This window comes from Caenorhabditis elegans, chromosome V (genome assembly GCF_000002985.6).
Source record: "Caenorhabditis elegans chromosome V".
Lineage (NCBI taxonomy): Eukaryota > Metazoa > Nematoda > Chromadorea > Rhabditida > Rhabditidae > Caenorhabditis > Caenorhabditis elegans.
This window is the reverse complement of record NC_003283.11, coordinates 10,732,838-10,758,409: the sequence shown is the minus strand read 5'-3', so window position 1 is coordinate 10,758,409 and position 25,572 is coordinate 10,732,838. Positions and strand designations below refer to the sequence as shown.

Sequence of the window (25,572 nt, the reverse complement as noted above, 5' to 3'; positions counted from 1 at the left end):
ATATTTGAGAGTACTTTGTAATGGTCAAGAAGACAGTTACATTTTTGTACTTATCAAGTTATTGTTTCACGTGGACATTTTGTTTATTAGATTGCAAAACAAATAAATAATATATGACATTTTGGTATTTATCATTATTTTTTATTACCAACAAACTTTTCTCTTATTTTCAAAAACTTTTCTCTTATTTTCAAAAACTTCTCCTTATTTTCAAAACTCAAAATGACCTAAAAATTCATAATTTTTTAATGAAACTTCTCAAAGAATTAAAAATGTTTCGAAGTTTCGAAAAAACGTTTATTTTAGGGAAAATATAATTGTTTTTCACTTGCAACAACAGCGTCCAAAAAGAATACAAAATTTTTGAGAAAATTTAAAGAAGGCATATTCAAAAATTGGTGTTTTTGGCAAATTTGTTTTGTAGTTAAACATTTCGCTATTTCGCTATACTCCACTTTAGAAGTATTTTTCACCACAGTTCTAGTCAGATTTTTTTTCAAAAAAAAAGAGAGAAAAGAAATTCAAACTCTAAAAACAAAACATTATCAATTCAACTCAAACAAGCGTTTTAAAAATACTACAATACTAAACAAGTACTTACTTCTAAAACTATAAGGGGTCGAACATCTTGTTCATTTAAAAAGATTTTTATAGTCGTCACAAAGGAAAAAGAGAACAGTTGTAGTCAAGTTTCAACAAAATTAACTTCTAGACAAAGAAATGGCTAAATGCTGTAACAAAACCGCAATCGTGTGTTGCTATAATAGACAGCGGGAATTGGAAAGAATAAGAGAAAGAGAGAAATCAGACAAAATGAGGTTGCGATTGAATGGAGGCCAGTTATTTTTTGTGTTTCCCTGACAACTTCATTACTGGTTGATGCATAGGTGTATTCATTATTCTTAGATTTCCAGCTGAAATGGAAGGGGGATGAAATAATTAAAGCAACTGCCGTTTCAAATTGGATTCATCAAAGAACTGATTGACAAACAAAAACGTGACCGAATATGAGATCACGCATAATATAAAGCCAAGGTAACGAGGGAATCACCTAGATGATATAAGGAAGATGAAAAAACGAGAAACAGGCGGAATGAAGGTCGCTTGTTTCGGCGACATCCAATTGGTTTTCCGTTGTGGTATTTCGTAACAGACAATTTATTTCTTTTTCTTGTTATTTGAGAAATCATTTGAAGGACACGGAAACCATGAACGAGAACGACACGTGTAATAGAATTGATGAAACTTTAAAATCAAAAATTATATGTTTTCTTCTTCCAACTGTACATTTGATCTTTCTGATGTAGTAATGATGCTCCATCAGTTCCATATAAATCTCTGATCTTTCAGCTGTGTATATGATCTTCCAGTAGTAATCCACCTTTGTCAAATTATAAAAGTAATATTAACTATTCTAGATGATTGAGGTTTTAATAGGGCTGTGGAAAACATCCCCTCTCGTCAACTTCGTTTTTTGGGAGCTTATTCCGGCGTCTGCACTTGATGGCTCCACTTGAATAAAAATGCATTATTTAATTCAGTAATGAAAACAAATATTGTTAAAAAAGAGATATGCACTCGTTAAAAAATTTCTTTTTTTCGAGGAGACCGTGAATTGTTATCACTATTAAATAATACAAGTAATGAAAAAAAACAAAATGTGCTAAAAAGAACGTTAAAAAGAACGTGAAAAACTTCAATTTTTTTTAAAAATTAAAGCGTGGAATCTGTGGAATACTTACACGTTAGCATTATTCTCATAATCAGTTCGAAGTTCAAAAATGTTGAAAATCTATGTTTTCTTCTTAACTTTATGCCAAATATTACACAAAATCGAAACATTTGAGGAAAATACTGGTGAGTTAAATATTTAGAAGCTTTCGTTCAATGTTAAAAAGTACTTTCTTTTCAGAATTTGATGTGCATGTTGAAACTTTGGTGAACACCAAAAATGGCGGTGATCCAAGTTTCCTGACAAAATTTGTGAATGATAAGGGAATTCCACAAGGATTGAAAGGAGAAAACTATATTAATCCAAGTTTTTGTTCAAACATCGATGATCAAGTATTAACCGATGAAAAATACTCTAATTGCACAATTTTGCAGTCAAAGAATGGGTTGGGTCTTTCAAAATTTTTTCGGTTTCAATACTTATATTTCAGATCAGTTTTAAAACTAAATTTTTGGACGAATTTCGATACTTTCAAGTTCGGTGTTAACCTGTTGGAATTGAAAAATGTCACTTTAGAACTGGTTTATCAAACTGAATTGACATACTTGTACTTTACCGCGTTCAGAAAATGTGAAGGTAAGTTAGTCATCAGTTATTTCATTCATATTTTATTTTTAGACTGTCTTTTCAATTTCACAAAAAACCCTTCACTGGTTGGTCTTCGGTTTTGGAATTTGGCTCATGATCCAAATTTGGAGAATGTTCCTGCTAAGCGTATGTTTTATTGGCTTTGAAGTTTTGCTCAGTTTTTTTGCTACTTTTATAAGAAGTAAGAATATAGCGAGAAAATACAATAAAGTATGTTCAGCTCCTATTTAGTTCATTATTGAGCATTCATACATCATTTCCTAAGAATATATTTTCAGATCGTCCAAAGTTATATATCCGAGGAAATTCCCGATTGAGTTTCACAACTTTTACTGGTGATAGGAGAAAACTTCTAGAACTGAAAAAAGCATGTAATCCCGAGATGTGTGTCATTCAGAACGATGAAGGTAATTTCTAAAAATACACTACCAATTTTTTTTATAATTTCATTGCAGAATGTCATTTTCGTTATCCTATCAAAGGTTCAAATGAATATCAATATTGCCGTCATGTGTATGGGGATATGCATTTCACAGGAACATTTAGAGAAAATAATCCAGCTGAAATGAAGTTTGTAATTGAAGGATGTTTTATTTTCAATCGAACCAAAGCCCAATATGTTCGCGGATTGCTCAAATCATTTCCAAAATGTTCTCGTCAACATATTTTCGAGCATAACCAATACATGTGCACTGATCAATTAGATCAAATCAAAGAGCGTTGGGGACATGAAAAAGTTAAAATTATTTCTGATGGAATAAATGTGAAGTGTTATCGTAAGTTCTTTTTCACAAGATAGAGACTGTAAAAGCGTTTTCTAACAATAAACCAACACTTTGTTCCAAAATATATTATTGTAGAAGGAGAATGTCGAGGAGGTTTTGTATCTGAAGCAGTCAAGGATCGGTATTCTGGGTGCGAAACGTTTCAAGGAGATGTATATCTTTCTGAGACCAGTGGTATTTCAATTCGTATTGTATCAATCAATAAGATGTTTTTCAGGAAATCTTTCCGAGCGGATTAAGGAATTATCCTATGCTCATACAATAAACGGTCAACTCCTAATTGCCAATAACCCATCAATTACGAAGTTATCATTTCCGTTTCTCAAGAAAATAAAATCTACAAAATGTAAGTTTAAAAATCTAATAATTTATTTTGAAAACTATTTTCAGGCCCTGCTCTTCAAATATCAAACATGACAAATTTGGAGTTCCTCTTATTCCAGTCACATGTAGAGTTTTCCTGTCGTAGAAGTGGGCCAATTGTGATGATAACTAATAGTTCGAAGCTATACTTACACCATCAAATGCTCAGACAACTCAGAAAAGTGAAGGCAGTCTTGAGACATTTCGATAGCAAAAGCGACACATATTCTGAAAAAAGTAAGTTATCAAAAATGTAACCTTTTTAAATATGTTTTTAAGCCACCTACTACTTGATCGGAGGGTGTTTTGTGATCGCAATCTTCATGGAATTTATTTGGTTTTTCCGAAAAAATCTTCTTCTTCCTAATTTCCTCTACCGTCTGTTCCCGATGAGAATTAATAGAAAACCGAAACAAAAGCATGGAAAGAAGAAGAAAGAGGATTGAATATTACTTTTTAAATTAACGCTTAAATGTTTTTACTTGACTATAAAATGTGTTCACATTTCTTAAATAAATTTTTGATGTATTATCAAAATTGTCTGATATTTTTTCCTAGTTCCATTAAGTCTTGTGAGAAAATAATGCAAATTGCAAAAGCAATTACAAATTTTTAAAAGTAATTTTTATCAAATACATTAATAAAATCATAGACAGGATCGCACAAGAGGGACGCTGGCGGATAGCCGTCACCTGTTCTAACAAATAATGTGACAAATAGGAGAGCACATTGCCTTGAACAAATATCAATTTATACATTTCAAATATTGTCTGTATCATTTTGATTTCTGAAAAATGAAAATGAATTGTGATATTCAGTCGAAGCTTTATATTTTCTTCATTCTTTTATTTTTTGTCATTTTATCAGTGCTTTATTCAATTGAAGTGTTCAACTATGATTTCGTTTCTAGTAATTTTGGTATTTCTTCAATTTATTTAACTCATATTCAAAAATATAAAGATGCCTACCCACCAATGTTGATTGGAGCATATGAATCTGAAACCCAAATATCAGTGTCTGTTGCTGCATTAAAACCTATTGGGTAATAATTAATTATTGCATATAATTATTTAGCAAACGATACTCAATTACAGTTATACAGTGTACTGCCGATATTTCGACAAAAACGGAAAAGAACATGAAAAGCCAATGAAAAGCTTTATTTATCCGTTATTTGTTGTGATTTGTGATCGAAAATCTTCAGAAACTCATAAAGTTGCAATAACAGATGGACCAAATGGAGTAGTGCTGGAACAATTTCAGATGATTGTTACTCGATGGAATGGTTTGAAATATTTCATCAATACAAAATGTGTAATTCGATTATTTTTCAGCAAGTTACAAAAGAATGTTGACTCATTGTTCGGCTCCTTTATTTGGACAAGAACCGAAATGGATGCATCTGGTAGAAATGATCGAGCATTATAAATTACAGGTTTGCTTAAAATTTTGCATAGATAGCTTAGTTTATTTATATTAAGTTTTTACGTTAAAGTTTTTAAAACAACCATTTTACCTGCTATTAAAGAGGCATTCATTTACCTCGTACATGTACCGAGTCGATTTTTTTTCAAAACTGATTATGTTTATTTCAGGCATAAAATTTTTGTCTCGCTTTGTCAAATTTTTACTTTTCAGGGTGTCACCAAGTTTTACTTTTACATCCGAGAAATCGAATTGTATGATATGTCAGTTCTTCAACACTATATGGCATTTCGAGATGAAGTTGAAATTATTCATATTCCTTCAATCTACTTTGATGCAGTCTCTCAACAGTATCTAGCAATTGCGGTAAGCAACTACCGTATTTTTCTATAAGATCAGTTCAACTGTTTAAATATAAACAAATTATTCAACATACCAATTTTACACTTTTTTTGAACTCCAAAGCCAACCAAGATGTTGTAAACTCAAAATAATGCTAGTGTGATTAATGGGGGAAATACAGTCCTAAAATTCAAGAAAATTCAGATATTTTCAGGACTGTCACTTGCGAAACCAATTATCAGCCAATTGGACAATCTTTTCCGACATTGACGAGAGAATCATTTTGACTGATAGCAAGACAACTATTCGAAATTTTTTACAAGATTCAGTCAGTGAGAAGTATGGAGGAGTTATGTTCCCACAGCGTTGGATATTCAAATATGAAAAGCTGCCTGAAAAGTTTATTAATCCAGTACAGGTATTGAAAGAGTACAGATTTTTGTAAATGAAATCGCTCATTCTGTTTTCAGATAATGCAAGAAATGCCGTCAAGGAAATGGGAACTTACAACTCAACCATGGCTCAACTGTACAGATGGAAAACATTGCTTCTCAAAAATGATAGTGAATAATCAAAAAGTATTACAAATGATGATTCATGACGTCGGAGAGTATAATGGGAATTATCAGACTTTGATTCTTGATCCGAAAATTGGATATATAAGGTATTAAAACAAATTTTTTCAATATTTTCATTAATACTAACTTAGTTTAGAATAAGTTTAGAATAAATTTGAAAATTAGCTTAATTTTGGATTTTGCAACGCCGTAAAAAAGTTTTAAAATTATTCTGAGAAGTTTCATTACGAAATTCGTTTATTCGAGCACATTTTAAATCTATAAATTTAAAATAGTACGTTAGTGCTCCTTTAAGAGAACGGTTAGGAACATTGAATTTGATTTGATTTATTTAACATAACTAATGCAATTTACAACTGTACAATTGAATTTTGAGTGTTAAATAAAACGGTAAAACGAGACTAACCCAGAAAGAGTACGTCTCGAGTTTGGGACGGGAAAGGAGAGAGAGGGTAATGTGGTAGAAGAGATCAATTAGAAGTCAAAGAGAACCAGCGGAGAAAAGTTAATACCGGGGAATATTGAGATCGAGAAAGTTTGAAAACTGATAGGGGGAGAGAAATACCGGTATATTTTTGACAAGATTGTTCCAAATAGGAATGGATTTGGCAAAGAAATGAGAGGTGCATGTGTCTTTCCTAACCAGAATCATGGGTCTCCTATTGGAATTAGAGAACTTGACAAACTGAGTTAATTTAGAGAAATGAGTAGAACCGGTAAGAAGTCTATATAATAGTTTCATTTGAGCTTTAATTCTTGTGTGTCTGGTGGAGAATAGTTCCATGATGCACAGTCTGTTTTCGTAAGAGGTGAATTTAACGTTGCACCTTTGCAGGACGCGTTTGGTGAAGGTCCTAAGCGGTTTTTCAAGTATGGCAGAGAGTGAGGAGTTGGGGGAAGGGGAGTAGATCTCAGAGCAATAGTTTATGATGGGGGCAACGTATGTTTTAAATAAGTGGCTATAAAACTTATGGGAGTTAGAGGAGAACGCTTTGAGAATTTGCTTAGCCCTTAGCATGGCTAGGCAGCTAATTTTTATAATATGAGGTTCAAAGTTTAATTTAAAATCCGTGATAAGACCTAAATCGCGGACTGTGGAGGATGGAAGAATGGGGACATTATCCACTCTATAGGTGTGGTTGGAGTTACGGGAACATTCCCTTTTGATAAGTACTAATAATAAAATGTAGTTTCTGAATAAAAAGGTTTTATTCAGAACCTATGTGTTGAAGTACAAGACGTTTTCATAGTTTTGGTTGAGGTCTGAACAAATTAACTAAAAAGAGAAAATGAGCAATTCGTAAATCTATGTAGGCTGTGCGAACACCAAATACTAACACTTATAAACTACATATGTTGAGCCATCACAGTGTTTTATTTCAGGCACTATCGAGATGTAAATATGGGAAAATGGTGGGTGAGAAATAAGGACGTACTTGAAAAACTGAAGCCATACGAAAATACCACGTACAATTTACGTCTCCGAGACCAACTTCTAACAAATGTTCTTCAAATTCTTTATGCAGTTCATCGACCGTAAGAAGAATAAAAAGGGTTGAAATTCATCACTATCACTTTGATCTCAATTGTTTTATGTCCATATAAACTTTAACTATGCAAACAAAATGTGTCGTCATTAAAAATTCTTATTTCAAAAAATTTTAAGATCAATTTGGTAACGGAACTCACAACCGCTTAAACTTTCCATCACACGTTCGTGATCTCTCCAACGAAATGTGTGCAGCATGCCGGTTTTCCTTTCCGTCTGATAAGAGAAAAGAGCTGTCTCTAAACCTCCTAATCATTCTTCACATAATACTTCCTTATCACGGCAAGTACAAAAACTCGTCCCACTTATCTGACATTGTCAGTTTGTCTTCTTCATTCTCCCCGAAATGCTGAAACTCTTCACGCTTCTCTGCGTGGTTTACACCGCCTATGGTCTTGTCCTCCCAGCTTCTAGTAAGTTCCGAATAATTTGGCACTGACTCTCTCACATCATACATTTTCAGTGCTAGCCAGTTACACAGATGCATTTGCCAGAACTCAAATGCTTGCTCTTGCTTCAGCTGCATATTCCTCTAATCCACAACATTGCCTTGACTCTAAATTCACAAACGCTAAGCTTCAACGTCAAATTTATGTGAAGAACTGTGCTTTAGTGAGCAACGATGTGTGCTCTGGATACACTGCTGTTCTTCATAACGATAAGGCAATTGTAATAAGTTTCCGTGGAACTCAAGGATTTTTCCAATTGATTTCTGAGGCTAACAAGAGTGTCTTTGAATCACAAATGTCTTGGATCGCCGGAGGAAAAGTATCTAAATATTTTGGAGATGCTTTCACAAAAGTTTGGGCTGCTGGAATGAAGGATGACTTTGCAACTCTTCTGGCCGCAAACCCTGGATATGAAGTTTGGGTGAGTTGATGACTTTGATAAGAATATTTGCTCTTTTTGTTACGTCAATAAAAATGGAAATCAAATAGTTATTAAATTATATGATTAAAAAATGTTCAGGTGTCTGGACACTCTCTCGGAGGATCACTCGCTTCGCTCGCAGCATCTTACGTCATCGGAACAAAAATGGTTGATGGATCCCGTGTGAAACTTGTCACCTACGGAGAACCACGTACCGGAAACAAGGATTATGCTCATGCTCACGATAATCAACTTGCATTCTCTTATCGTGTCACACATAACCGTGATGTTGTTCCACACGTTCCAAATGAGGACTTTATGGGATATTACCACAACAAGTATGAGGTCTATTACCGTGAGAATATGAAGAGCGGTGCAAAATTTACTATCTGCAACGGTGATGAAGATAACGGATGCTCTGATGGGCTCTGGATCACTACATCAATCGATGATCATCTTCATTACTTTGAGAAGGATATCAGTGCATGGGGAGATAAGGGATGTAACTAAATTAGTAAATTTTGTATTTTTTTGAATTTTTCTGTATGTCATAATAAATATGAGCTCCTAATCTGAATTTTTTTGCTTTCACTTGTATTGCTCCAGTTTTCTCACAGTGTTGTTCACAGAAATTATCACGTCTTTTGGCGCCGACTCCAAACCTGTCATTGAATTTGTCAAACGGGCTCCAGGCCCACGATTTGCTTTTTTTCAAAGATTTTTTTAAAACTAGAATTTCAGTCAAATTTTGAACGGTGATTATCAATTTTTTGTGTTTATATTATTTTTTAAACATAAATGAGTCAATTTGTAAAGTTTAAAAAATTGGGATGTTTGATTTTGATGAAAAATTTTTTTTTTGAAATTTGGAGTAAATTTTTATTGGCAAAAACCATAAAACTAATTCAGTGATCAGAAAGAAGAGTAGGTCCTGTATACTATGTATAATTTGTTGTCGTTGATGCAAGCCACTGAAACAAAAATTGAAACAGAATCCGAGCCTTGTGCAAGTTTGATCAAAGTTTTTGAAACAGTTTACCCAAAACCTTCTGTTTTTTTTAGTTTGGATGACATTGTCAAGAGTTAGGGTAATTTAGATGCAGTCCCAGCATTTTCTTGTCCAGTGGTTTGTATTCTGCCTGCAGATTTTAAACAGGCTAATTAAATAACGATGTTCTTTTTCAGAAACTCAAAAAATTAACATTTAAACTTTTAATATATTGCAATTAGTTGAACAAGTCAAAGTTCTTTGAAAACAGCTTGCATCATTTTAGCCCCGTGAGCATGAGCTCCGAGAATGAGTGAAGTTCCTCCGTCGGCAACAATTGTTTGACCAATAATATAATTGGAAGCGTTTCGATCGGCAAGGAAGGCAATCACTTTTGCAATATCTTCTGGTACTGCACAAAATCCACGTGGAATGCATTCCCGTTGAGCACCGAGATAATCGTAGAACTGAAATGATATTAGATTTTACATTATTTTAGAAGAAATAATTACAGCTTTTGATTTTTCCTCTGTCAGACCTCTCGAAACAGCTGAAAATCCAGTAGATACAGCTCCAGGGCTCACGGAGTTAACTCGAATCCCTTCAGGAACAAGATCGATAGCAGCTGTACGAGTATATTGATCTAATGCAGCTTTTGCAATTGAGTAATATGGAGATGCTACTTGCTGAAATCAGTTACAGTTATATTTAAGTTAAACGTATACAACAAACTCACAGCAGCTGGTCCAGCTCCAATGCTAGAAATATTTACGATTTCTCCTTGAGTTTTTGCGAGATGTGGGCGTGCTTTTTGTGTCATTTCAATTACACTTTGCACGTTTAATTCAAATGTTTTATGATATGTGTCAATTGATTGATTCACTCCACTTTTGCCTTGAGCATCTGGAATTCCAGCTCCAGCATTATTAACCAAAATATCGATTTTTCCAAATTTATCCAAAGTTGACTTGATCAGGTTTTCTTGAACACTTTCTTGGGTGATATCTCCGACAACCACAAGAACATTTCCTTCTGGAACACCAGCACCCAATAAAATATTCTTCGTCTCTTCAAGTCTCTCAGCATTTCTTCCAGTTACAGTAACCTTTGCTCCTTCGGAAGCAAGAAGACGAGCTGTTGCCTGACCAATTCCATTGGATGAACCTTAAACTTTTCATTTGATTAAATATTGAAAAATGTTGAACTTACCAGTAATGATAGCAACTTTATCAGTGAAGCGAGACATACTATTCGAATCAAATAGTTGACGAGTGAAGTTTCAATTTTTCACAAACTATTATATATTTGAACCGAGGAAGAAGACGCAGATAGGTTGAGAATGTATTATAAACAAAAGTAAATAAGACGACGGCCTTGTCATGCTCATATTTTGTGACTTTGTGCTCGAAAATCATTTGTTTGGGTGGTAGACCACAAATATTTGAAACCTTAAATAAGAAGATCATAAAGTAACTCAGAACTAGAGAATAGTTGAGATTCCAAACTCCAATTAGAATTTCGGATTTCAAAATACCAAAACTTAATCTTAAAGCTGCAAAATTCATAATGAAACTGTTGAAAAATGCGTCGAAAACATTTATTTCTGAAGATAATTGAAACAAATTTTTTAATTGGTGTTTAACTTTTTAATTTGGAACTTTATGCATTTTCAAATAAAATGTAAAAATACTAACTATGAAAGTCATGCATCTCATTTTTAAAAAAAATGCCTTGTCTTTAATATTACGCGTGAGAATCACCAATACGTAAATCCACGGGGAATTGCGCGCCACAGCATGTGTTCACAGTTTTTGTTGTCTGTTATCCAGAGAAACTTCTTTTCATCTATCAAATGTCTCGTTCTGGAGCTATAATAATTGGATTATTTTTCATTGCATCAATTTTCGATGTTTTCAGAGGTGGGAATATATCGCATTTTATGTAGGTCAAATAGATTTTTCAGCAGAAAAAGAACCGCCTGCAGAAGATTCAAGACTTGAAGATTATCTGTCTTCCGAGCTCGAAACCACTGCAATTCCTACTGTTGTTAATGAAAATTCCCATTCGCAAGACGTAGTTGATTCTGGTTTCTCCAAAGATTTGCCAAAACTAACGATTCTCTATTGGTTCGTGTTTTGGATTTTTTTGAATATAAACTTGACAATTGTTTTCAGTGTTTCGTGCGGTTACAAACAAGCATTCAATCAATTTTATGAATTTGCTAAAGAAAAGTATCCAGGCTTGGTAATCGAAGGCGGAAATTTTTCTCCAGATTTTTGGAAAGGATGCCTTGCTCAGGTTTTGTCAATAAATCATTCAAAATAAAAATAAATTTTTTTTTTCAGATTGTTGGTGTGGCAAAAATAGGACTAATTGCTATTGTTATAACTGGATCAAATCCTTTTGAATATATTGGCTTTGGATATCCACAAATCCTACAAACAGCTCATTACAACAGGTTTTCATATTCTTTGCTGGTATTCATGATTGGAAATTTATTTGAATCAACACTCTCTTCAACTGGAGCTTTTGAAATATTCTTGGGGGATAAACAAATTTGGAGCAAGATTTCAAAAGAGCGTGTACCAACTCAAGAAGAATTTTTGAACCTTATTGATCTTCAATTGAAAACTATTCGTTGATATGTATACTTTATTTTCATTTATTTACAATAATAGTACATTTTAATTTAAAGAAATAATAATTCGACGCAAGCAACACTATAAACACGATGTTTGAACTCTATTTTGTACTATAATGTTTGTAGTCGAAGGATCTTGATATCCAAAAACTTTTTTGATTTGACGTCGTAGTACTGGGAGCACCAAAATTGTGGAGAGAGGGTCGAAAAATGGAAACGCTGACATCTCAACTGCTGAAATGAGTTGCAGCAACCTGAATTAAAGAAGTAGGCATAGTTTTAGCAAACCAGGTGACAGGTGGTGAGCCCGTTAATCCCCAAAATTGGGATCAAATTGGTTTCTACAGAGACGTCACCAAAATGGGAACGATCCCCACAACACTCTATACAGATGCATAGAATGTTATTACTTACTCTCCGCCATCTATTCCAAAAACAGGAAGATACCACGAGAAGAAGCACGGAGAAAAACATGCAATTGTGGGAGTTATTGTTTGAACAATTAGTGCTTTCATCAGTTGATTCTGTTGTCTTTTAGTACTTTCACTCATGATTCCTGCTCTTTTAGTGAGTTCAGCTAATGTGAAATATGCAATAAGCACAATAAAAAGTAAAGAAGCAATTGAAACAACTGAGAGTAGCCCGATTCCTATCCAAGATGCTTCGATAAAATCTTCCGTTGCTTCCTCAAAACGTTGTTATTTTAATCAGAAAAATTGATTCTACCTACTTTATATTGTACAATAATTATGTTAATCTCAAGAGGATCACGTCCAAAATAATCTTTGAATGATTCTTGAATGTACGACAGTCTTTCAACTCTATTTTTTCTAGATAGGAAGCCAGCCTGCAATTCCGATATAGTTCCGGTAATACGTTATTTTTCATTGTTTCTACTTACTATAAATGTCCAAAGTGACATAAGCCCAAGACAGTAAATAACAGATACAACTATACCATGAGGAAGAAAATATCTTTCAAGGAAATTGTGGCTGAAAACAATTTTATGATCTGTTGAACAAAACAGTCTTTGAACACGTTAATCAGAGAACCAGTCAACTCTGTTTTGTTCAACTTCCAAACGTTGACATATTTATTTTACTTACCAAAATAATGTCATATAACGATACAGAAAATGAGCATGCAGAATCGCATATGTTCCAGTTATATAACTACATCGAAAACCCAATAAGTAACGACCAAACTCAGATGGCTGAAAAACTTAAAATGACCACAAGCAATCGAGTTCCATTTACAGGTTTCTCCGAAATAGATTACAATTTTTAAAAATTGCGGAAAAAAATCAATACTTGCCAACTTGGTTGGTTGGTTGGTTGGAGAAGCTTACTGTATATTTAATGCCCATAAACTGAAAATGTGTCTCACCCTATGGGAAAACACGCTACTCGAATCTACTCAAATTTTCCAAATAGACAATACACATACTTTTTTTAAAAATAATTGACAGAAGGTTCAAAAAAAACCTAAACAGTTTTAGAGAGTTAAACTTTATCGTATCGTGAGTTACAAAAACTCCACTGACAGTACTCAACATCTAACTGATTTTTGAACACTGTTTAGATCATCGATTTTTTGAGTTCTTAATCAACATTACAGTCTCAAAATATCCATCGGCTACAAAAATAGTAAATGCATATCGATAATTGAAAATACACTGAAATTATTCAAAATCAAGATTTCTTTGTTATCACTCTCACAATTGGGACAAAAGTGTCACACAAAGAGCATGACATGTTGAATATTGAAAAGTAAAATAAAAGATATTTATAGCTTCCCATATTTAAATATGTGTCTTTCATTATCATAAATATGAAAAGAGGATTAATGAGAAAAGAGCAAAGAGCAAAAAATTTAGGAATGAAGTATTGCGCCCAGTCGAAATACATTGAGGACAGTAGTTTTCTATTATACTCCAGTCACAATGACAACTATAAAACCAAATAGTATTATTAACGGAAATGACATTTCCTAATTTCCGGTAGTGGTAGAATCTGCTCTCCGGCTTTAGCTATTTCAGCTACGTACGTAGCATGAAAAGCTGGGTTTATATATGAATACTTCATGAATGAGGGACAGTAAGGAAATTTTGTACAACCGTACAAGTTGTACAATCAAAATACAAATAAAATCGATCAGGGTTCATTTAAAACTAACGCTGGCATAATAGACTTCCGCTTACGGTGGATTTCTATATGTTTTAAGGGATTAATTCATTTTTGATTTTCAATAGTAAATTCAATAGTAAAGTTTTTTTGAACATTGGGAAAATGTGAAAAAAACAATAAAAACTCTAACTTCCACTTTTTAAACTGGATGACGCGTATCATTTCAAGGATGTCTAATCTCTTGGGATTATTAATATGCAAAGTGGATTTGTTAGACAGGTCATCTACAACAAAGCAAACTAAGTGCTTATTTAATAGCTAAACTTTTTCATTTTGTGGATGGATTACCAAAAATTGCAAAAAAGGCGGAATCTGCGAAATTCTATGTATTGAGGAGTGTTGATGAGTAATCTTGTTTTCAAATTCATCAAATAACACATCGAGTACTACTATAAATTCATTCAAATACAACCAACTGATCATAACTCAGTAGCCCCAGTACAATTTTATTCGATTATCAGACCTAGACAGATTTTCGATAAATACTGTCGAGACACCTACCCGCTATAATATATTTGTACTTGAGAAAGACAAGACGTCTGAATCTGAGAGGAAATACAATACATAATTCTGAAACCGTATAAAATAAGTTCCGACGTGTTGAATTCCGACAATGTATATCAATTTCGCCCACTGTATCATCCCGAAAATCTCGGCCGTTTGCTCGGTTTTGGTTAATCCATTCACAGTTTATATTGTGTGGAATGATAAGAAACTTCAACTCGGAAACTATCGCTATCTGCTACTTTATTTTGCTCTGTTCAATATACTCACATCGATAATGGATATGCTTGTGCCAATGGTAATTTTCGAAAAAAAAGTTCCCATAAATATAATACGTTTTTACAGTGCGTTTTAAATTATCGCTATGCGTTTTCAGTTTTTGTTTCCGATGGATTTTTTGAAGAGGTAAGACATCATTTTTTCTTTTGAAATGATCTCTAAAACGCGATCCTTGTCTAAAATGTAGTATTTCAGTATTCCGATTATCATCAGTTCATTATTGCGTTCCGATGTAGTCTGATTTCTGGAGCTTATGCAGTTCTGCACTCCCACTTTTTGTATAGGTTTTTTGTTTTGTTCAACAATCAGTTTCTGACACGATGGTTCATGCCTTATGGACTTCTCACTTCCATATTTTATCTTATTTTTCATGTCATTTTCTGGACTATTGTAAGTAAAATGTTGACTGAAGCATTTTTTAATTTACGTTTTATCAGTGTTGTTGGAAATACATTGGTGGAGACTATGATCGACGTCTATACATTCGTGAATCAATGTTTGAGCATCATGGAGTAGATGTTATGAATATTACTATAATCATTGCTCAATATTTTGTAAGTATAGTGTTATGTGAAATGGAGAACATTTATTTTTTCAGGAAGGAACTCCAAATGCCATGCGATTATCAAGAATTGGAATTGGATCTATGTCAGTACTGTCTATAATTTCACTTGCTTTCATTTTCTACTTCGGATACAAAATATGCCACAAATTAAGCAGTCAGAGTTCTGATATGAGTGAAAAAACTAAAAAACTTCAAACTCAATTAATGAAAGCTCTGACTGTTCAAGCAATAATTCCGACTTGTGTGAGTTTTGCGCCATGCCTCTTTGCTTGGTATCAACCAGTTTTTGGATTGGATTTGGGAAGGTAAAGAAAATCTGAAAGAATAGACTCACTTGAACATCTATATTTCAGATGGATTCAATTTGCTGCTGGAATTGCTGTGGCCACATTTCCAGCCCTTGATCCACTGGCTCTCATTTATTTTGTACCAACGTTCCGGAGAAAGTTTATAGAAAAGTTGATGTTTTTCAAGTTTACGAAAAAGAATCAAACAGCGTGCTCTCAAGTATCCAATATACAAGGGACCAGCGAAGGGACTCAAAAATAAATTAAAATGCATTGATATTTCTGATAAAGCAGATCAATTAAATTTGTTTGGTTTTTAATTGGAATAATCACAATTCAAAATGATCATGTGTATTAACACAGAGTAGTAATTTCTGAAAGTTATAAACATAAAGTTCCCATTAGATAGCACTTTTATTAGCAAATGTTAGGATACCAAATTTTTTTAAAGTTCGATTTCATTTGAACAACGGATTTGTAGTGTTGCACATAAATTTCAAATGTACTTCAAGGTGTTCTACTCATCTCTGTAATATTTTCAAGATTTTATACAGCCAGTTTCCTACATTATGTTTCCTTTTCAATAAAAGTCAGAAAGCGAAATTTTTCCATGATTTTTGAAGTTTTGCAGAAACTTGATCAAACAAAAATTACCATTAGACATCCAATATTTTTAAATATAAATATTTTATTCGAAAAACAATTATATACTGATGTATAAGTAAAATATTTGTATAATAATAATAATTTATTCACTTTTTTGCATTACAGTTGAGTAGATTCTGCTCATCTGTGCGCCTGTACTGAATTGAAATACATCCTACTCAACCATTTCAAAATTGTACTGGCTAACAATACCAGATAGGCTCCAAAATGCAATTGTTAACACTTTTCCCATACGTAATGTCCGTCTGTTTCTCGTCGTTCAACACGAATCTTTTTGGTTCTGATCAGGGAAAATGGTCAGAGGGCAACAGCCAGCATACAGAGCAAAACGACAGAAACCATTAGATGAAGATGGTGGGCGAACAGTGTAATAGAAAACATAATGGTTTGACAGGGGGCACCTTCCAAATCATTCGATTTCAATTTCACTTTGTGCTAAATGAAGTTTCGTAAGGATTTTGTCTTTTTTATTTCAGTTTTTGAACACTGCGGTATTCGTCAAGAACTTTAATATAATAATATAGTATTTATGTTTATTGTCGAGCTTTGTGGTTTGCACTTTTCATCCTTTTTGTTCCGAGTTTATCAAAAATTGTTCAATTATAGAAAGAGATTCAACTTTACCAGTTAAACAATTTTGGATAATTTTGGAGACAGTATTGGCAAATTACTTCACTTTTGATGCAAGACTAATAGGAATAACACGATAAATGAATAAAGAATAACTATTTTCCATAATCTCTGGAAGATGCCGAAAATCCGAAAAAACAACTCAAAAGGTAATTTTTCATTGAATCTTCAATTATAAATATTAGTTTTGAGAAAGAAATGTCCCGACGTCAATTCCTGTTAGTATTTCACTCCCACCTAGTCGTCCATTGTATTCTCCGAACTTTGATATGTCATTAGAAGTAAGTTTTTTACTAGATTACCGTATTATAGACATAAAATATAGCAGAACGACTTTTGGTTTCATGCAAAACTATGCTAATTCAAAAGTATTTTTCAAGATTTTTACGATTCGAAAAATTAAAATTGTAAAAAAATGTCAGCATAAATGTTGTGCTCGATAGAACAGGGTTTGACATGCTTTTGACAGAATCCAAATTTGCGGTTAAACTTAATTACTTATTCAGCAATTCCTTAACATTGGCAACCAACTTTAGCCATTGTAGATATGCGTTATTCCAAAAGTTGCTAGAGTTGGCGAAGAAATTACTAATTGCCCAAGTTGTATGAAGTGGTTAGAATCTAGATACTAAATATCAAAATTATATACTCCAAAAATGCATAGATGTTTTAAAAGTTGCAGACAAAGTTTTGGTAAATTGCCAAATTTCCCAAAACGTGAAAATTTAGAGTAATCAATATTTAAAAAGAGGAAGAATCTTCATGAAAATGTAATGATTAATGTTTTTCAGAGAGCACATGAGCTCCTTGCCCAAATGCAGCCACTCCCTGATCCTAAACCAAATACACAAAAAGAAGTAGTTTTGTAGAACAGTGTCATCTTGGTTAAAATAAAATAATTATTATAGCATCATCCAGTCGATCGAAACTTTATTGCAATGATTGATGATCTGAAGACAACTCAGATTCCTTGGCAAAAACCAGGTCATATAATGACAGAGGACGAGCAAAAAATGTGGAATGCTACTAGAATGAGAGAATATCGAAGAAAATCAAATGAAACTTTGGAAAAAAGCAAGTCAATGCTGGATGGATTGAAATCACAATGTACGGTTAATACTGTTGTCTTGAAAAATATGTTGATTACTAAATCAGTAGAAGATTCTGTCAAGTTGAATGCCGCAAGATTTTTGGGGAAAAGCGAGAAGGAATTGATGGATATTCCAGAGATTAAACAAATGTTTCAACGTGAGTTATATTATAGGGACGCAAAGATAACCCTTCTTCCATTCTTCATAGAAACGCGCTCTACAGCCAATTGAAAACGCTCTGCCCCCAGAATGATGGATCCCGTTAGGTATTTAATGGCAAAACGGTGAAAAATATAATTCCTTCAAAAAAACCTTATTCACCTTTTCAATTTTTCAATTTGCATTTTCATTTCTTTAAAACATTATTTCGGCCTAAAAACTATTAGAAACAACGGGAAAAATAGCAAAACGATGAAAAACGCTTGAAATTAGAGAAAAAATTGAAAACGTTTGAACTTCTGGGTTTCCCGCCAATGCCTAACGAGACCAATGGTTCAAGGGCGGAACTTATTGAAGTGGCCGTGGAGCACGATTTCAAAAGGGGCATTTTTCTGCGTCTCCATAATAAACATTTTGAACCAAGAAACACTATTTTCAGAGTACTGGAATTGTCGTAAAACCGCATCCAATTCTCATTATGAACAACGATCACTAATTTATTTGGATCGGGTTGTATCTCTACAAACTGAGTATCTAAACTACAAAGCGGTAGGAATGTCGAAAAATTATTCTAAAAATCTTAGAATTTTAAGAATCGAAACGACTCTCGATCTCCATCACAACTTGTGAAAAAGATCAAGGATGCCACTATGAAAGCAGAAGCTTACGAGTTTTTTATGGTAATTGCCCTTTGCATTTTACTAGATTTTGAATATGTTTAACTTCAGGACGATAAAAGAGTTCGGAAAGTGATCGGTGAACTGAATGAGATCGACTCAAAATTCAAAGAGAACATTGGAGCATGGCTCCTACAACAACTGAAAATCGATAGTTCATTGAGCCATTTATTGTCAACATAGTACAAAATAGAAATAGTATATTCCTTGAATAAATATTTAGTAATGTGATGAGGAGGAGATCTGAATTGATATCGAACCTTAAAATATGCTACAAGAAAAGACAACCGAGATCATATTTCAGTTGATGAAAGAAACGGGGAAAATAAAAAACCATGATACAAATGAAAGAGTTTGAAAGTGCAGTCAGTGCTATTTTCTATATTTTTAATTCTAGTTTCGACGCCAGATTCTAATAACGTTGTCGGGCTCTAGTCCACCAGAAGCAATGATGTTGAGTGTTGGATGAGAATCCGTTGCCAAAACGGGAGTAGTATGACCTTCCAATATTTGTACGATTTGTTTTGTTTGAATACTCCATACAAGTATACGTCCATCTTCAGAACCACTGATGATATGCTGGAAATTGGGGCTTTGTTGTACGGAAATTCTTTTTAACAAAATGGACATATTTTTCAAAAAGTTGAACGTTCGAAGCTGACTAGATCTACACAAAATTACTATTTAAAGAATGGTGAAATTTTTTTATTTAAAAATTTATGGCCGGTCAGAATTAGAAAAAAAAACGTCAAATTTCGTTATTTAAAGTCCGAAATTTCGCCCATTTATACTTGTTACAGTAACCAAAAATTTGGATTCTAATTGAGTTATCATTATATATTGCATATGTCGGCCGTTTATCTATTTTATTTGTCTTTGTGGCCCAGGCTTAGTCTTCGACACTTTCAAGATCTTTAAAAAATTTACCTTTCCAAGTGGGACCGACATGTTTGCAAAAAGGCAATATTTTTTGTTTTTATGACCGTTGTAATATTTCAATGGTTTCGCCTTTTTTGGATCCCATAGCTTGAGACTGCTGAAAAACAAACAATTATTCACTTTTCCATATGTTACTTCATATTATTTTTTACCTGTCAAGTTGCGCCGATAGCAAATATTTTCCATTTGGTGAGAAGCATACAAAAGTAACGGGGGCATGATCTGTATCGACAAGTGTCTTTAGACAGGAACCACTAGCTGCATCCCATACACGAATACATCCATCATATGATGAAGTAGCCATTGTATTTCCATCGTGATTGTACGATATAGATGTAATTGGATCCGAATGAGCAGGAATACATTTAACACAGAGTCCAGTTTTGAAATCCCAAACACGAACTGTTTCATCAAATCCAGCAGATGCGATCAATGATGATTGAGGGTTGAAACTGCAGCAGAAGACATAATTAGTATGACCACGCATTGTTCTTAGACAAGCTCCACTGATAACATCAAATATCTTGACAGTAGTATCATCAGAAGCTGATGCTATGAACTGACTATTGGAACTCCATGAAAAATCGTTTATTCCTAGTTGATGACTGGCGAGCTGAAATAAAATACATAACAGCTGCATGAAAAAGCCTACTTACAGTTTGCAAGTACGTCATGTCAACGGTGTTCCATACTTTTATTTGCTTGTCAGCTGAACCAGTTCCGAGATACTTTCCGCAATACGAAAACTTTATCACAGATACAGACTTAGTATGTCCCGAAATCGTTTTTACTAGCGAAAATTCACCATTTTCAGGCTTTTTGGTGATTCCAGAAGATGATGTCGTAGGTGCGACTGGGTCACGTGGAGGTGCAACTTGAATGGTGGATGTAGGTTTTGTAGTGATAGAAGGAGCAATCGGACCTGTCGTTCCCTCCGCAGATTTCGTTCGGACTGAAACTTCTGATGGATTTCCTTGAGAAGTTGTTGAGCCGGCAAATTGCGGAAAGAATCCGGGAGGTCCCAAAAGTCCGACGGGTGATACTTGAACACGATGTGGCGTAAAACCTGGTGGTGGTGGAGGGTAGATCACTTGTTGCGGTAATCCAAACGGCTGCTGGAATGCTATTGCTAATGGGTGAAATTGTTGTTGATGCGATTGATATGGATAGCCTGGTGGATTTGGATGTGGTGATTGATTTGATGGAGGGCGCGCAGTTTGAGGAACTCCGATTGGCGGTGTTGCTACTGCATTATAGTGATTCCAAGCTGCAACCTGATATTTCTCAGTCTAAACAATGAATAAAATCTGACTCACTTTTTGAAATGCATCTGGAACAGCTTGATTGGATTCCAACATGCGAGATTGTAGACTCTGTTGATTTGGCGTAGGAACAGGCTGAAACGGCACATTTTTCGGCGATATTGTTTCCTGCCGCTCGGGATTCATTTCTGCAATATAGAAAATGAATATTAAAAAGTGATTTATTCAAATCTGGTCAGCAATTGAATAAGAATAATAAGTGCGAACTGATGAAAATACTGAAATGACAGCCTATTTTGCAAACAAAAACGTTTTGGCGCCGAGTTTATATGTTGTTCGAGAGGAGTACATTCTCAGAATAATGTCGGCCACGGGAAAGGTTTCTAGGCCAATTCAAGTTTTCACGCGCGCAAACTATTTTTTCAAACTCATTTTTCAGTTTAAAGTCCGAAAATATAACTCTCTCACTGTAGAACGTATTTTCATAAGGTAAAATTCTTCCGGAAATAGAAAATTGCAAAAAATGCTAACGTTTGGTAGCGCTATGCCGCTAAATATTTCTGAAACATAAAGTTTCTTGTTAAATTTCGCAATTTTACAAATCGTTAACATTTATTCAATATTTCTTTCAGAGCCATGTGTGGCAGTGATGACAGTTTTGACGACTTTGTACCAGATAGTCAAGAGCCAGCATCTTCGCGTACCCGAAATCAGGTATTAAAAAAATTATTTTTAAAGATTAAAAAAAAAGTGAATGTCAATATTTTAGGATCATCTCGACGATGACGAGGTTCCCTGCTCACAAAGGCCAGATGCTGCCAACGACACTATGGTTGAAGAGTACGTTGTTTTGATTTTGACGAAAATATCACAAACATTTATTTCAGTCTCGACGAGGGAGACGAGCCAGCTCATGACGAATCTGAGGACATCATCAAAATTCTCGTTGCCACTGATATTCATTGCGGTTATGGAGAAAATAAAGCCAACATGTGAGTTTTATTGGAACATAAAGTCTCAAAAAAAATATCAAATTTTCAGTCATATGGATGCCGTCAACACTTTTGAAGAAGTGCTTCAAATTGCCACTGAACAAAAAGTCGATATGATTTTACTTGGAGGAGATCTTTTTCATGAAAATAATCCATCTAGAGAAGTTCAACATCGTGTTACACAATTGCTCCGTCAATATTGCTTGAATGGGAATCCAATCGCGTTGGAGTTTCTCTCAGATGCTTCTGTCAATTTTAATCAAAGTGTGTTTGGTCACGTGAACTATTACGATCAGAATTTGAATGTCGGTCTTCCAATTTTCACAATTCATGGAAATCATGATGATCTATCAGGAAAAGGACTTACTGCTCTTGATCTTCTTCACGAATCTGGACTTGTAAATCTGTTTGGAAAGCACAGCAACATTCAGGAGTTTATTGTTTCACCAATTTTGCTTAGAAAAGGAGAAACTCGTTTGGCGTTATACGGAATTGGAAGTCAAAGAGATGATCGTCTTGTTCGAGCATTCAAAAATAATAGTATTTCATTTTTGCGGCCAAACGCTGGCGCCGAGGATTGGTTTAATTTGTTTGTCCTCCATCAAAATCGTCCACGGAGAGCCATGCACCGATCGACAGGAAACTTTCTTCCCGAATCTCTGATTCCTCAATTCTTTGACCTTCTTATTTGGGGACACGAACACGAATGTAAACCTGATCCTCAATATGTTGCTTCATCGGAAGCTGTTGGTGATGGATTTTACATTCTTCAACCAGGATCGACTGTTGCTACTTCGCTCACTCCGGAAGAAGCCCTGCAGAAAAATGCATTCCTAATAAAGGTATAAGATTTAACGATTTTAATTTAAATATAACTATCGGTTTTTAGATTAAAGGAAGAAAGTTTGCTTCAAAGCCTATTCCTCTTCAAACAGTTCGTCCAATGGTTTGCGATGAGCTTCTTCTTGATAAAATACCTCCAGGAAGTAGACCGATTTTGAAAACTGATCGTCCAAAACACACGGATGGCCGATACATAGATGAAATTGCCATTGAAGCGAAAATAAATGAAATGATTACAACAGCGAAAGCCAAGAGACGACCACGGCAACCTGAATTACCTTTGATTCGACTCAAAGTGATCTATGATGGTGATTGGCTCAATATTACTCCAGCAAATGCTAAAAGAATTGGTCTTCGTTATGAAAATGTAGTGGCAAACGCAGTGGATATGGTTTTTATCAAGAAAAATAATAAGCCAAAGGAGGGAAAATTACAAACCGAAAACGAGAAAAATATAACTGAAATGGCCGACGAGATGGGACAAGTTTCTGCAACCAATTTGCAAACTATCGTAAGATTTTAAAGTTTTATTCGAGTTTCATTCAAATATTATTTTTTAGATTAACGACTATTTCATAAACCAGCCTCTAGTGGATCAAATGACAGTGCTCAAACCGATAGGAATTGGAAGAGCTTTAGAGCAATATTCAGCAATAGAAGAAGGTGGTCTTGCTACATCTGCGAATCGTAACTTTGATAGTTGTTTGATGGTATACTCCCATATTGTTTAAAAAATAATAGAAATATTTCATTTTTAGCATCAAATTGACGTTGTTCGTAAAACATTGAAAAAGATGCCTCTGCCTCCGATTAACGATCCATCGGATTTAGACAAATTCCGTGATCTGATCACCAAGGATTTATACGATATGAAAAAAGCCGATAGCGAAGTAATTTCTATTGTTTGTAAAAAATACATTTGAAAATTGTTTCAGAGATTCAAGAATCCTGTTGCCGATGTTGAAATGGAAGAAGATGAAGACGATCCTCAATACTATATGCCTCCACAGTCTACTTCGAGAACAAATTATGCTAGCGGCAGTGAAGATGAAGTGGCAAATTCTGATGAAGAAATGGGAAGCAGTATCTCGAGACATTCGAAGCAACCTACCACACGTGGTAGAGGTCGTGGTGCCAGAGGAGCAGGTGCTTCACGAGAAACTACTCGTGGAAGATCCAATAAAGTTGTTTCAACGCGACAAATCGATTCAGATGGATTCGAAATTATCAATGATTCGCCGTCTCCGCCTCCAGCTTCACGATCAACCAGAGGAAAAGCAAGAGGAAAATCAGCTCCATCCAAGAAAAGGGATCTAAGTTTCTTCTAAATAATTGTATTTTCACTTATCTCATTTACCGGTTTGAATGATACTCTTTCATGTTCGACATTCTCAACCTGTTTTATCTAGAATATCCCGTATGAACTTCTTCTCTCGCCCAGTAAACGGATAAATTTGATAATTTAAAAGGAACAAAATGTTTTCTTATAAGTTTTTATTGTGAATTAAATTTGACCAAAATAAAGTTCTGTGCACAGTAATGTTAAATTTGAAAAGACTAAAAAGCATCCGACTTGTGTTGAAGAAATATTAGTACCTAATTAATAGATAAGTCAATGTTTTTGTTGCAATGAACTGCGAAAAAAATCATCTCTGTAAATACCGTATTTCTTCTATTAATATGGCTGCAATACTATTTTTCGATGGTCTTCCCGCTTGCAATACTAATAGGGAGTGCAAGACTATTAGGGAGTGCAATACTAATTTTCAGAACATTTTTCTGACTTTGAGCTTACTAATTTTTTTCTGAAAAAGCTCGAATCGTTATGTAAAAATTCAGAAAATTTGATTTTAATTGTAACATAAAAGTTCAAAAACTTCAGTCTCGTAGAAATTTTGTGAAAAACTAGCAAAATAGGCAATTTTTTTTGTTGAAATCCTGAAATTAACGAGACGGGCCTGCAATAAAAAGAGTAAACGCAAGACTATTAGGGAGTGCCATACTAATTTTCGGAAGGTCTCCGAGGGGCAATACTAATGGTGCGTCCATAGTCTGCGGAAAACGGGAATTTCCCGCGTGCGGAAGCGTCCATAGTCTGCGGAAAAAAACAAGGAGTTTCTCGCTTTGTTGTTGGTCAATTTCAAAATAGTGGGCGTGCTCAACCAATTAGAGGCTGTAAAATTTTAAGCTGAGCAATGGGAAAACAAGAAACAACAGCTGATTGGTTGGCCACGCCTACTTTTTTGAATTTTGAGGAAAAAAAAGCGAGGAACTCCGGTTTTTCCGCAGACTATGGACGCACCATAATAGGGAGTGCAAGTCTAATAGGGAGGCCATATTAATAGAAGATATACGGTAAGTAACTTACTATATCTTTATTAAAGGAGAGCACTGTTTTGATGCCCGTATCTTCAAAATCTTTTTTTAATTAATAAATTTTTAAATTCATATTTATTTAAGATCTCAAATAAGTATGAATTTAAAAATAAAAATATGTAAATTCAATTTCATTCGCTAATTCGTAAAAATAAATTTATTTACTACAGTAGGAAAATATTGATGAAACTGCGCGGCACTGTTGCAAAAACTTCTAAACCCCCCGCCCATTTTTCCCTGACCTCATTCGAAAAA

General features: G+C 34.3%; 10 protein-coding genes across 11 annotated transcripts; 7 read left to right on the top strand and 3 right to left on the bottom strand.

Annotated features, from left to right (window-relative positions):
• The first annotated feature begins 1,611 nt into the window (after window positions 1–1,611).
• irld-6 (Receptor L-domain domain-containing protein) lies at window positions 1,612–4,006 on the top strand. The gene is made up of 10 exons (NM_073344.6): window positions 1,612–1,857; window positions 1,913–2,117; window positions 2,163–2,308; window positions 2,351–2,446; window positions 2,599–2,727; window positions 2,776–3,096; window positions 3,181–3,279; window positions 3,323–3,451; window positions 3,496–3,705; window positions 3,748–4,006. The coding sequence occupies exons 1-10, from the start codon at window positions 1,782–1,784 to the stop codon at window positions 3,912–3,914; spliced, it is 1,578 nt and encodes a 525-aa protein (NP_505745.1). The 5' UTR covers window positions 1,612–1,781; the 3' UTR covers window positions 3,915–4,006.
• A 253-nt stretch (window positions 4,007–4,259) lies between these two features.
• Window positions 4,260–7,455, top strand: gtnt-24 (Glycosyltransferase family 92 protein). Its single transcript, NM_073343.3, has 7 exons — window positions 4,260–4,510; window positions 4,563–4,753; window positions 4,803–4,903; window positions 5,107–5,259; window positions 5,450–5,653; window positions 5,706–5,899; window positions 7,197–7,455. The coding sequence occupies exons 1-7, from the start codon at window positions 4,263–4,265 to the stop codon at window positions 7,351–7,353; spliced, it is 1,248 nt and encodes a 415-aa protein (NP_505744.1). The 5' UTR covers window positions 4,260–4,262; the 3' UTR covers window positions 7,354–7,455.
• A 166-nt stretch (window positions 7,456–7,621) lies between these two features.
• Window positions 7,622–8,805, top strand: F28H7.3 (Fungal lipase-type domain-containing protein). The gene is made up of 3 exons (NM_073342.6): window positions 7,622–7,775; window positions 7,826–8,232; window positions 8,332–8,805. Exons 1-3 carry the CDS (start codon window positions 7,709–7,711, stop codon window positions 8,740–8,742), a joined length of 885 nt encoding a protein of 294 aa, NP_505743.1. The 5' UTR covers window positions 7,622–7,708; the 3' UTR covers window positions 8,743–8,805.
• Window positions 8,806–9,360: 555 nt separating this feature from the next.
• F28H7.2 (DeHydrogenases, Short chain) lies at window positions 9,361–10,509 on the bottom strand. The gene is made up of 4 exons (NM_073341.3): window positions 10,430–10,509; window positions 9,957–10,384; window positions 9,733–9,906; window positions 9,361–9,687 (listed from the first exon to the last, which is right to left on the bottom strand). The coding sequence occupies exons 1-4, from the start codon at window positions 10,464–10,466 to the stop codon at window positions 9,472–9,474; spliced, it is 855 nt and encodes a 284-aa protein (NP_505742.1). The 5' UTR covers window positions 10,467–10,509; the 3' UTR covers window positions 9,361–9,471.
• A 537-nt stretch (window positions 10,510–11,046) lies between these two features.
• selt-1.2 (Thioredoxin reductase-like selenoprotein T homolog selt-1.2) lies at window positions 11,047–11,914 on the top strand. The gene is made up of 4 exons (NM_073340.3): window positions 11,047–11,139; window positions 11,184–11,346; window positions 11,395–11,518; window positions 11,566–11,914. The coding sequence occupies exons 1-4, from the start codon at window positions 11,073–11,075 to the stop codon at window positions 11,860–11,862; spliced, it is 651 nt and encodes a 216-aa protein (NP_505741.2). The 5' UTR covers window positions 11,047–11,072; the 3' UTR covers window positions 11,863–11,914.
• srj-21 (Serpentine Receptor, class J) lies at window positions 11,867–13,076 on the bottom strand. The gene is made up of 5 exons (NM_073339.3): window positions 12,968–13,076; window positions 12,763–12,853; window positions 12,592–12,708; window positions 12,276–12,547; window positions 11,867–12,115 (listed from the first exon to the last, which is right to left on the bottom strand). The coding sequence occupies exons 1-5, from the start codon at window positions 12,979–12,981 to the stop codon at window positions 11,941–11,943; spliced, it is 669 nt and encodes a 222-aa protein (NP_505740.2). The 5' UTR covers window positions 12,982–13,076; the 3' UTR covers window positions 11,867–11,940.
• A 1,584-nt stretch (window positions 13,077–14,660) lies between these two features.
• srj-22 (Serpentine Receptor, class J) lies at window positions 14,661–15,987 on the top strand (the record flags this gene model as incomplete). The annotated part of the gene is made up of 6 exons (NM_073338.2): window positions 14,661–14,849; window positions 14,897–14,956; window positions 15,026–15,220; window positions 15,268–15,384; window positions 15,429–15,700; window positions 15,749–15,987. 6 exons carry the CDS (start codon window positions 14,661–14,663, stop codon window positions 15,942–15,944), a joined length of 1,029 nt encoding a protein of 342 aa, NP_505739.1. The 3' UTR covers window positions 15,945–15,987.
• A 965-nt stretch (window positions 15,988–16,952) lies between these two features.
• ZC302.3 (uncharacterized protein) lies at window positions 16,953–19,136 on the top strand. The gene is made up of 7 exons (NM_073337.5): window positions 16,953–17,127; window positions 17,171–17,259; window positions 17,770–17,835; window positions 17,887–18,226; window positions 18,668–18,777; window positions 18,822–18,908; window positions 18,957–19,136. Exons 1-7 carry the CDS (start codon window positions 17,097–17,099, stop codon window positions 19,086–19,088), a joined length of 855 nt encoding a protein of 284 aa, NP_505738.2. The 5' UTR covers window positions 16,953–17,096; the 3' UTR covers window positions 19,089–19,136.
• wdr-5.3 (WD repeat-containing protein wdr-5.3) lies at window positions 19,060–21,294 on the bottom strand. Of its 2 annotated transcripts, none has more exons than NM_001029128.4 (5): window positions 21,161–21,294; window positions 20,501–21,118; window positions 19,997–20,457; window positions 19,833–19,941; window positions 19,060–19,484 (listed from the first exon to the last, which is right to left on the bottom strand). In NM_001029128.4, the coding sequence occupies exons 1-5, from the start codon at window positions 21,290–21,292 to the stop codon at window positions 19,299–19,301; spliced, it is 1,506 nt and encodes a 501-aa protein (NP_001024299.1). In that variant the 5' UTR covers window positions 21,293–21,294; the 3' UTR covers window positions 19,060–19,298. The 2 variants fall into 2 exon arrangements, 1 of the variants encoding a protein (NP_001024299.1); NR_002408.1 differs by having other exon boundaries at window positions 19,299–19,484; window positions 20,501–21,111; window positions 21,161–21,292.
• A 444-nt stretch (window positions 21,295–21,738) lies between these two features.
• mre-11 (Double-strand break repair protein mre-11) lies at window positions 21,739–24,479 on the top strand. The gene is made up of 8 exons (NM_073335.8): window positions 21,739–21,820; window positions 21,876–21,946; window positions 21,994–22,098; window positions 22,148–22,940; window positions 22,988–23,452; window positions 23,502–23,651; window positions 23,700–23,831; window positions 23,877–24,479. Exons 1-8 carry the CDS (start codon window positions 21,743–21,745, stop codon window positions 24,267–24,269), a joined length of 2,187 nt encoding a protein of 728 aa, NP_505736.2. The 5' UTR covers window positions 21,739–21,742; the 3' UTR covers window positions 24,270–24,479.
• Window positions 24,480–25,572: the final 1,093 nt, after the last annotated feature.

Bases quoted from the DNA above. Each gene is read 5' to 3' on its own strand.
- F28H7.3 (NM_073342.6), top strand. From the start codon at position 7,709: ATGCTGAAACTCTTCACGCTTCTCTGCGTGGTTTACACCGCCTATGGT. The intron at 7,776-7,825 runs GTAAGTTCCGAA...ATACATTTTCAG, and splicing joins TCTTGTCCTCCCAGCTTCTA to TGCTAGCCAGTTACACAGAT. The intron at 8,233-8,331 runs GTGAGTTGATGA...AAAAATGTTCAG, and splicing joins ACCCTGGATATGAAGTTTGG to GTGTCTGGACACTCTCTCGG.
- srj-21 (NM_073339.3), bottom strand. The intron at 12,709-12,762 runs GTAAGTAGAAAC...TCGGAATTGCAG, and splicing joins TGTCACTTTGGACATTTATA to GCTGGCTTCCTATCTAGAAA. The intron at 12,548-12,591 runs GTAGGTAGAATC...CAACGTTTTGAG, and splicing joins TAATTATTGTACAATATAAA to GAAGCAACGGAAGATTTTAT.
- irld-6 (NM_073344.6), top strand. From the start codon at position 1,782: ATGTTGAAAATCTATGTTTTCTTCTTAACTTTATGCCAAATATTACAC. The intron at 1,858-1,912 runs GTGAGTTAAATA...CTTTCTTTTCAG, and splicing joins AACATTTGAGGAAAATACTG to AATTTGATGTGCATGTTGAA. The intron at 2,728-2,775 runs GTAATTTCTAAA...ATTTCATTGCAG, and splicing joins TGTCATTCAGAACGATGAAG to AATGTCATTTTCGTTATCCT.
- mre-11 (NM_073335.8), top strand. From the start codon at position 21,743: ATGTGTGGCAGTGATGACAGTTTTGACGACTTTGTACCAGATAGTCAA. The intron at 21,821-21,875 runs GTATTAAAAAAA...TCAATATTTTAG, and splicing joins CTTCGCGTACCCGAAATCAG to GATCATCTCGACGATGACGA. The intron at 23,453-23,501 runs GTAAGATTTTAA...ATTATTTTTTAG, and splicing joins CAACCAATTTGCAAACTATC to ATTAACGACTATTTCATAAA.
- gtnt-24 (NM_073343.3), top strand. From the start codon at position 4,263: ATGAAAATGAATTGTGATATTCAGTCGAAGCTTTATATTTTCTTCATT. The intron at 5,260-5,449 runs GTAAGCAACTAC...AGATATTTTCAG, and splicing joins AACAGTATCTAGCAATTGCG to GACTGTCACTTGCGAAACCA. The intron at 5,654-5,705 runs GTATTGAAAGAG...TTCTGTTTTCAG, and splicing joins AGTTTATTAATCCAGTACAG to ATAATGCAAGAAATGCCGTC.
- wdr-5.3 (NM_001029128.4), bottom strand. From the start codon at position 21,292: ATGAATCCCGAGCGGCAGGAAACAATATCGCCGAAAAATGTGCCGTTT. The intron at 20,458-20,500 runs GTAAGTAGGCTT...ATTTTATTTCAG, and splicing joins ACATGACGTACTTGCAAACT to CTCGCCAGTCATCAACTAGG. The intron at 19,942-19,996 runs GTAAAAAATAAT...TTTGTTTTTCAG, and splicing joins CTATCGGCGCAACTTGACAG to CAGTCTCAAGCTATGGGATC.
- ZC302.3 (NM_073337.5), top strand. From the start codon at position 17,097: ATGCCGAAAATCCGAAAAAACAACTCAAAAG. The intron at 17,836-17,886 runs GTAGTTTTGTAG...TAATTATTATAG, and splicing joins AACCAAATACACAAAAAGAA to CATCATCCAGTCGATCGAAA. The intron at 18,227-18,667 runs GTGAGTTATATT...CACTATTTTCAG, and splicing joins GATTAAACAAATGTTTCAAC to AGTACTGGAATTGTCGTAAA.
- selt-1.2 (NM_073340.3), top strand. From the start codon at position 11,073: ATGTCTCGTTCTGGAGCTATAATAATTGGATTATTTTTCATTGCATCA. The intron at 11,140-11,183 runs GTGGGAATATAT...TAGATTTTTCAG, and splicing joins AATTTTCGATGTTTTCAGAG to CAGAAAAAGAACCGCCTGCA. The intron at 11,519-11,565 runs GTTTTGTCAATA...TTTTTTTTTCAG, and splicing joins GGAAAGGATGCCTTGCTCAG to ATTGTTGGTGTGGCAAAAAT.
- F28H7.2 (NM_073341.3), bottom strand. From the start codon at position 10,466: ATGTCTCGCTTCACTGATAAAGTTGCTATCATTACTG. The intron at 10,385-10,429 runs GTAAGTTCAACA...GAAAAGTTTAAG, and splicing joins TAAAGTTGCTATCATTACTG to GTTCATCCAATGGAATTGGT. The intron at 9,688-9,732 runs GTAATTATTTCT...ATATCATTTCAG, and splicing joins CAGAGGAAAAATCAAAAGCT to TTCTACGATTATCTCGGTGC.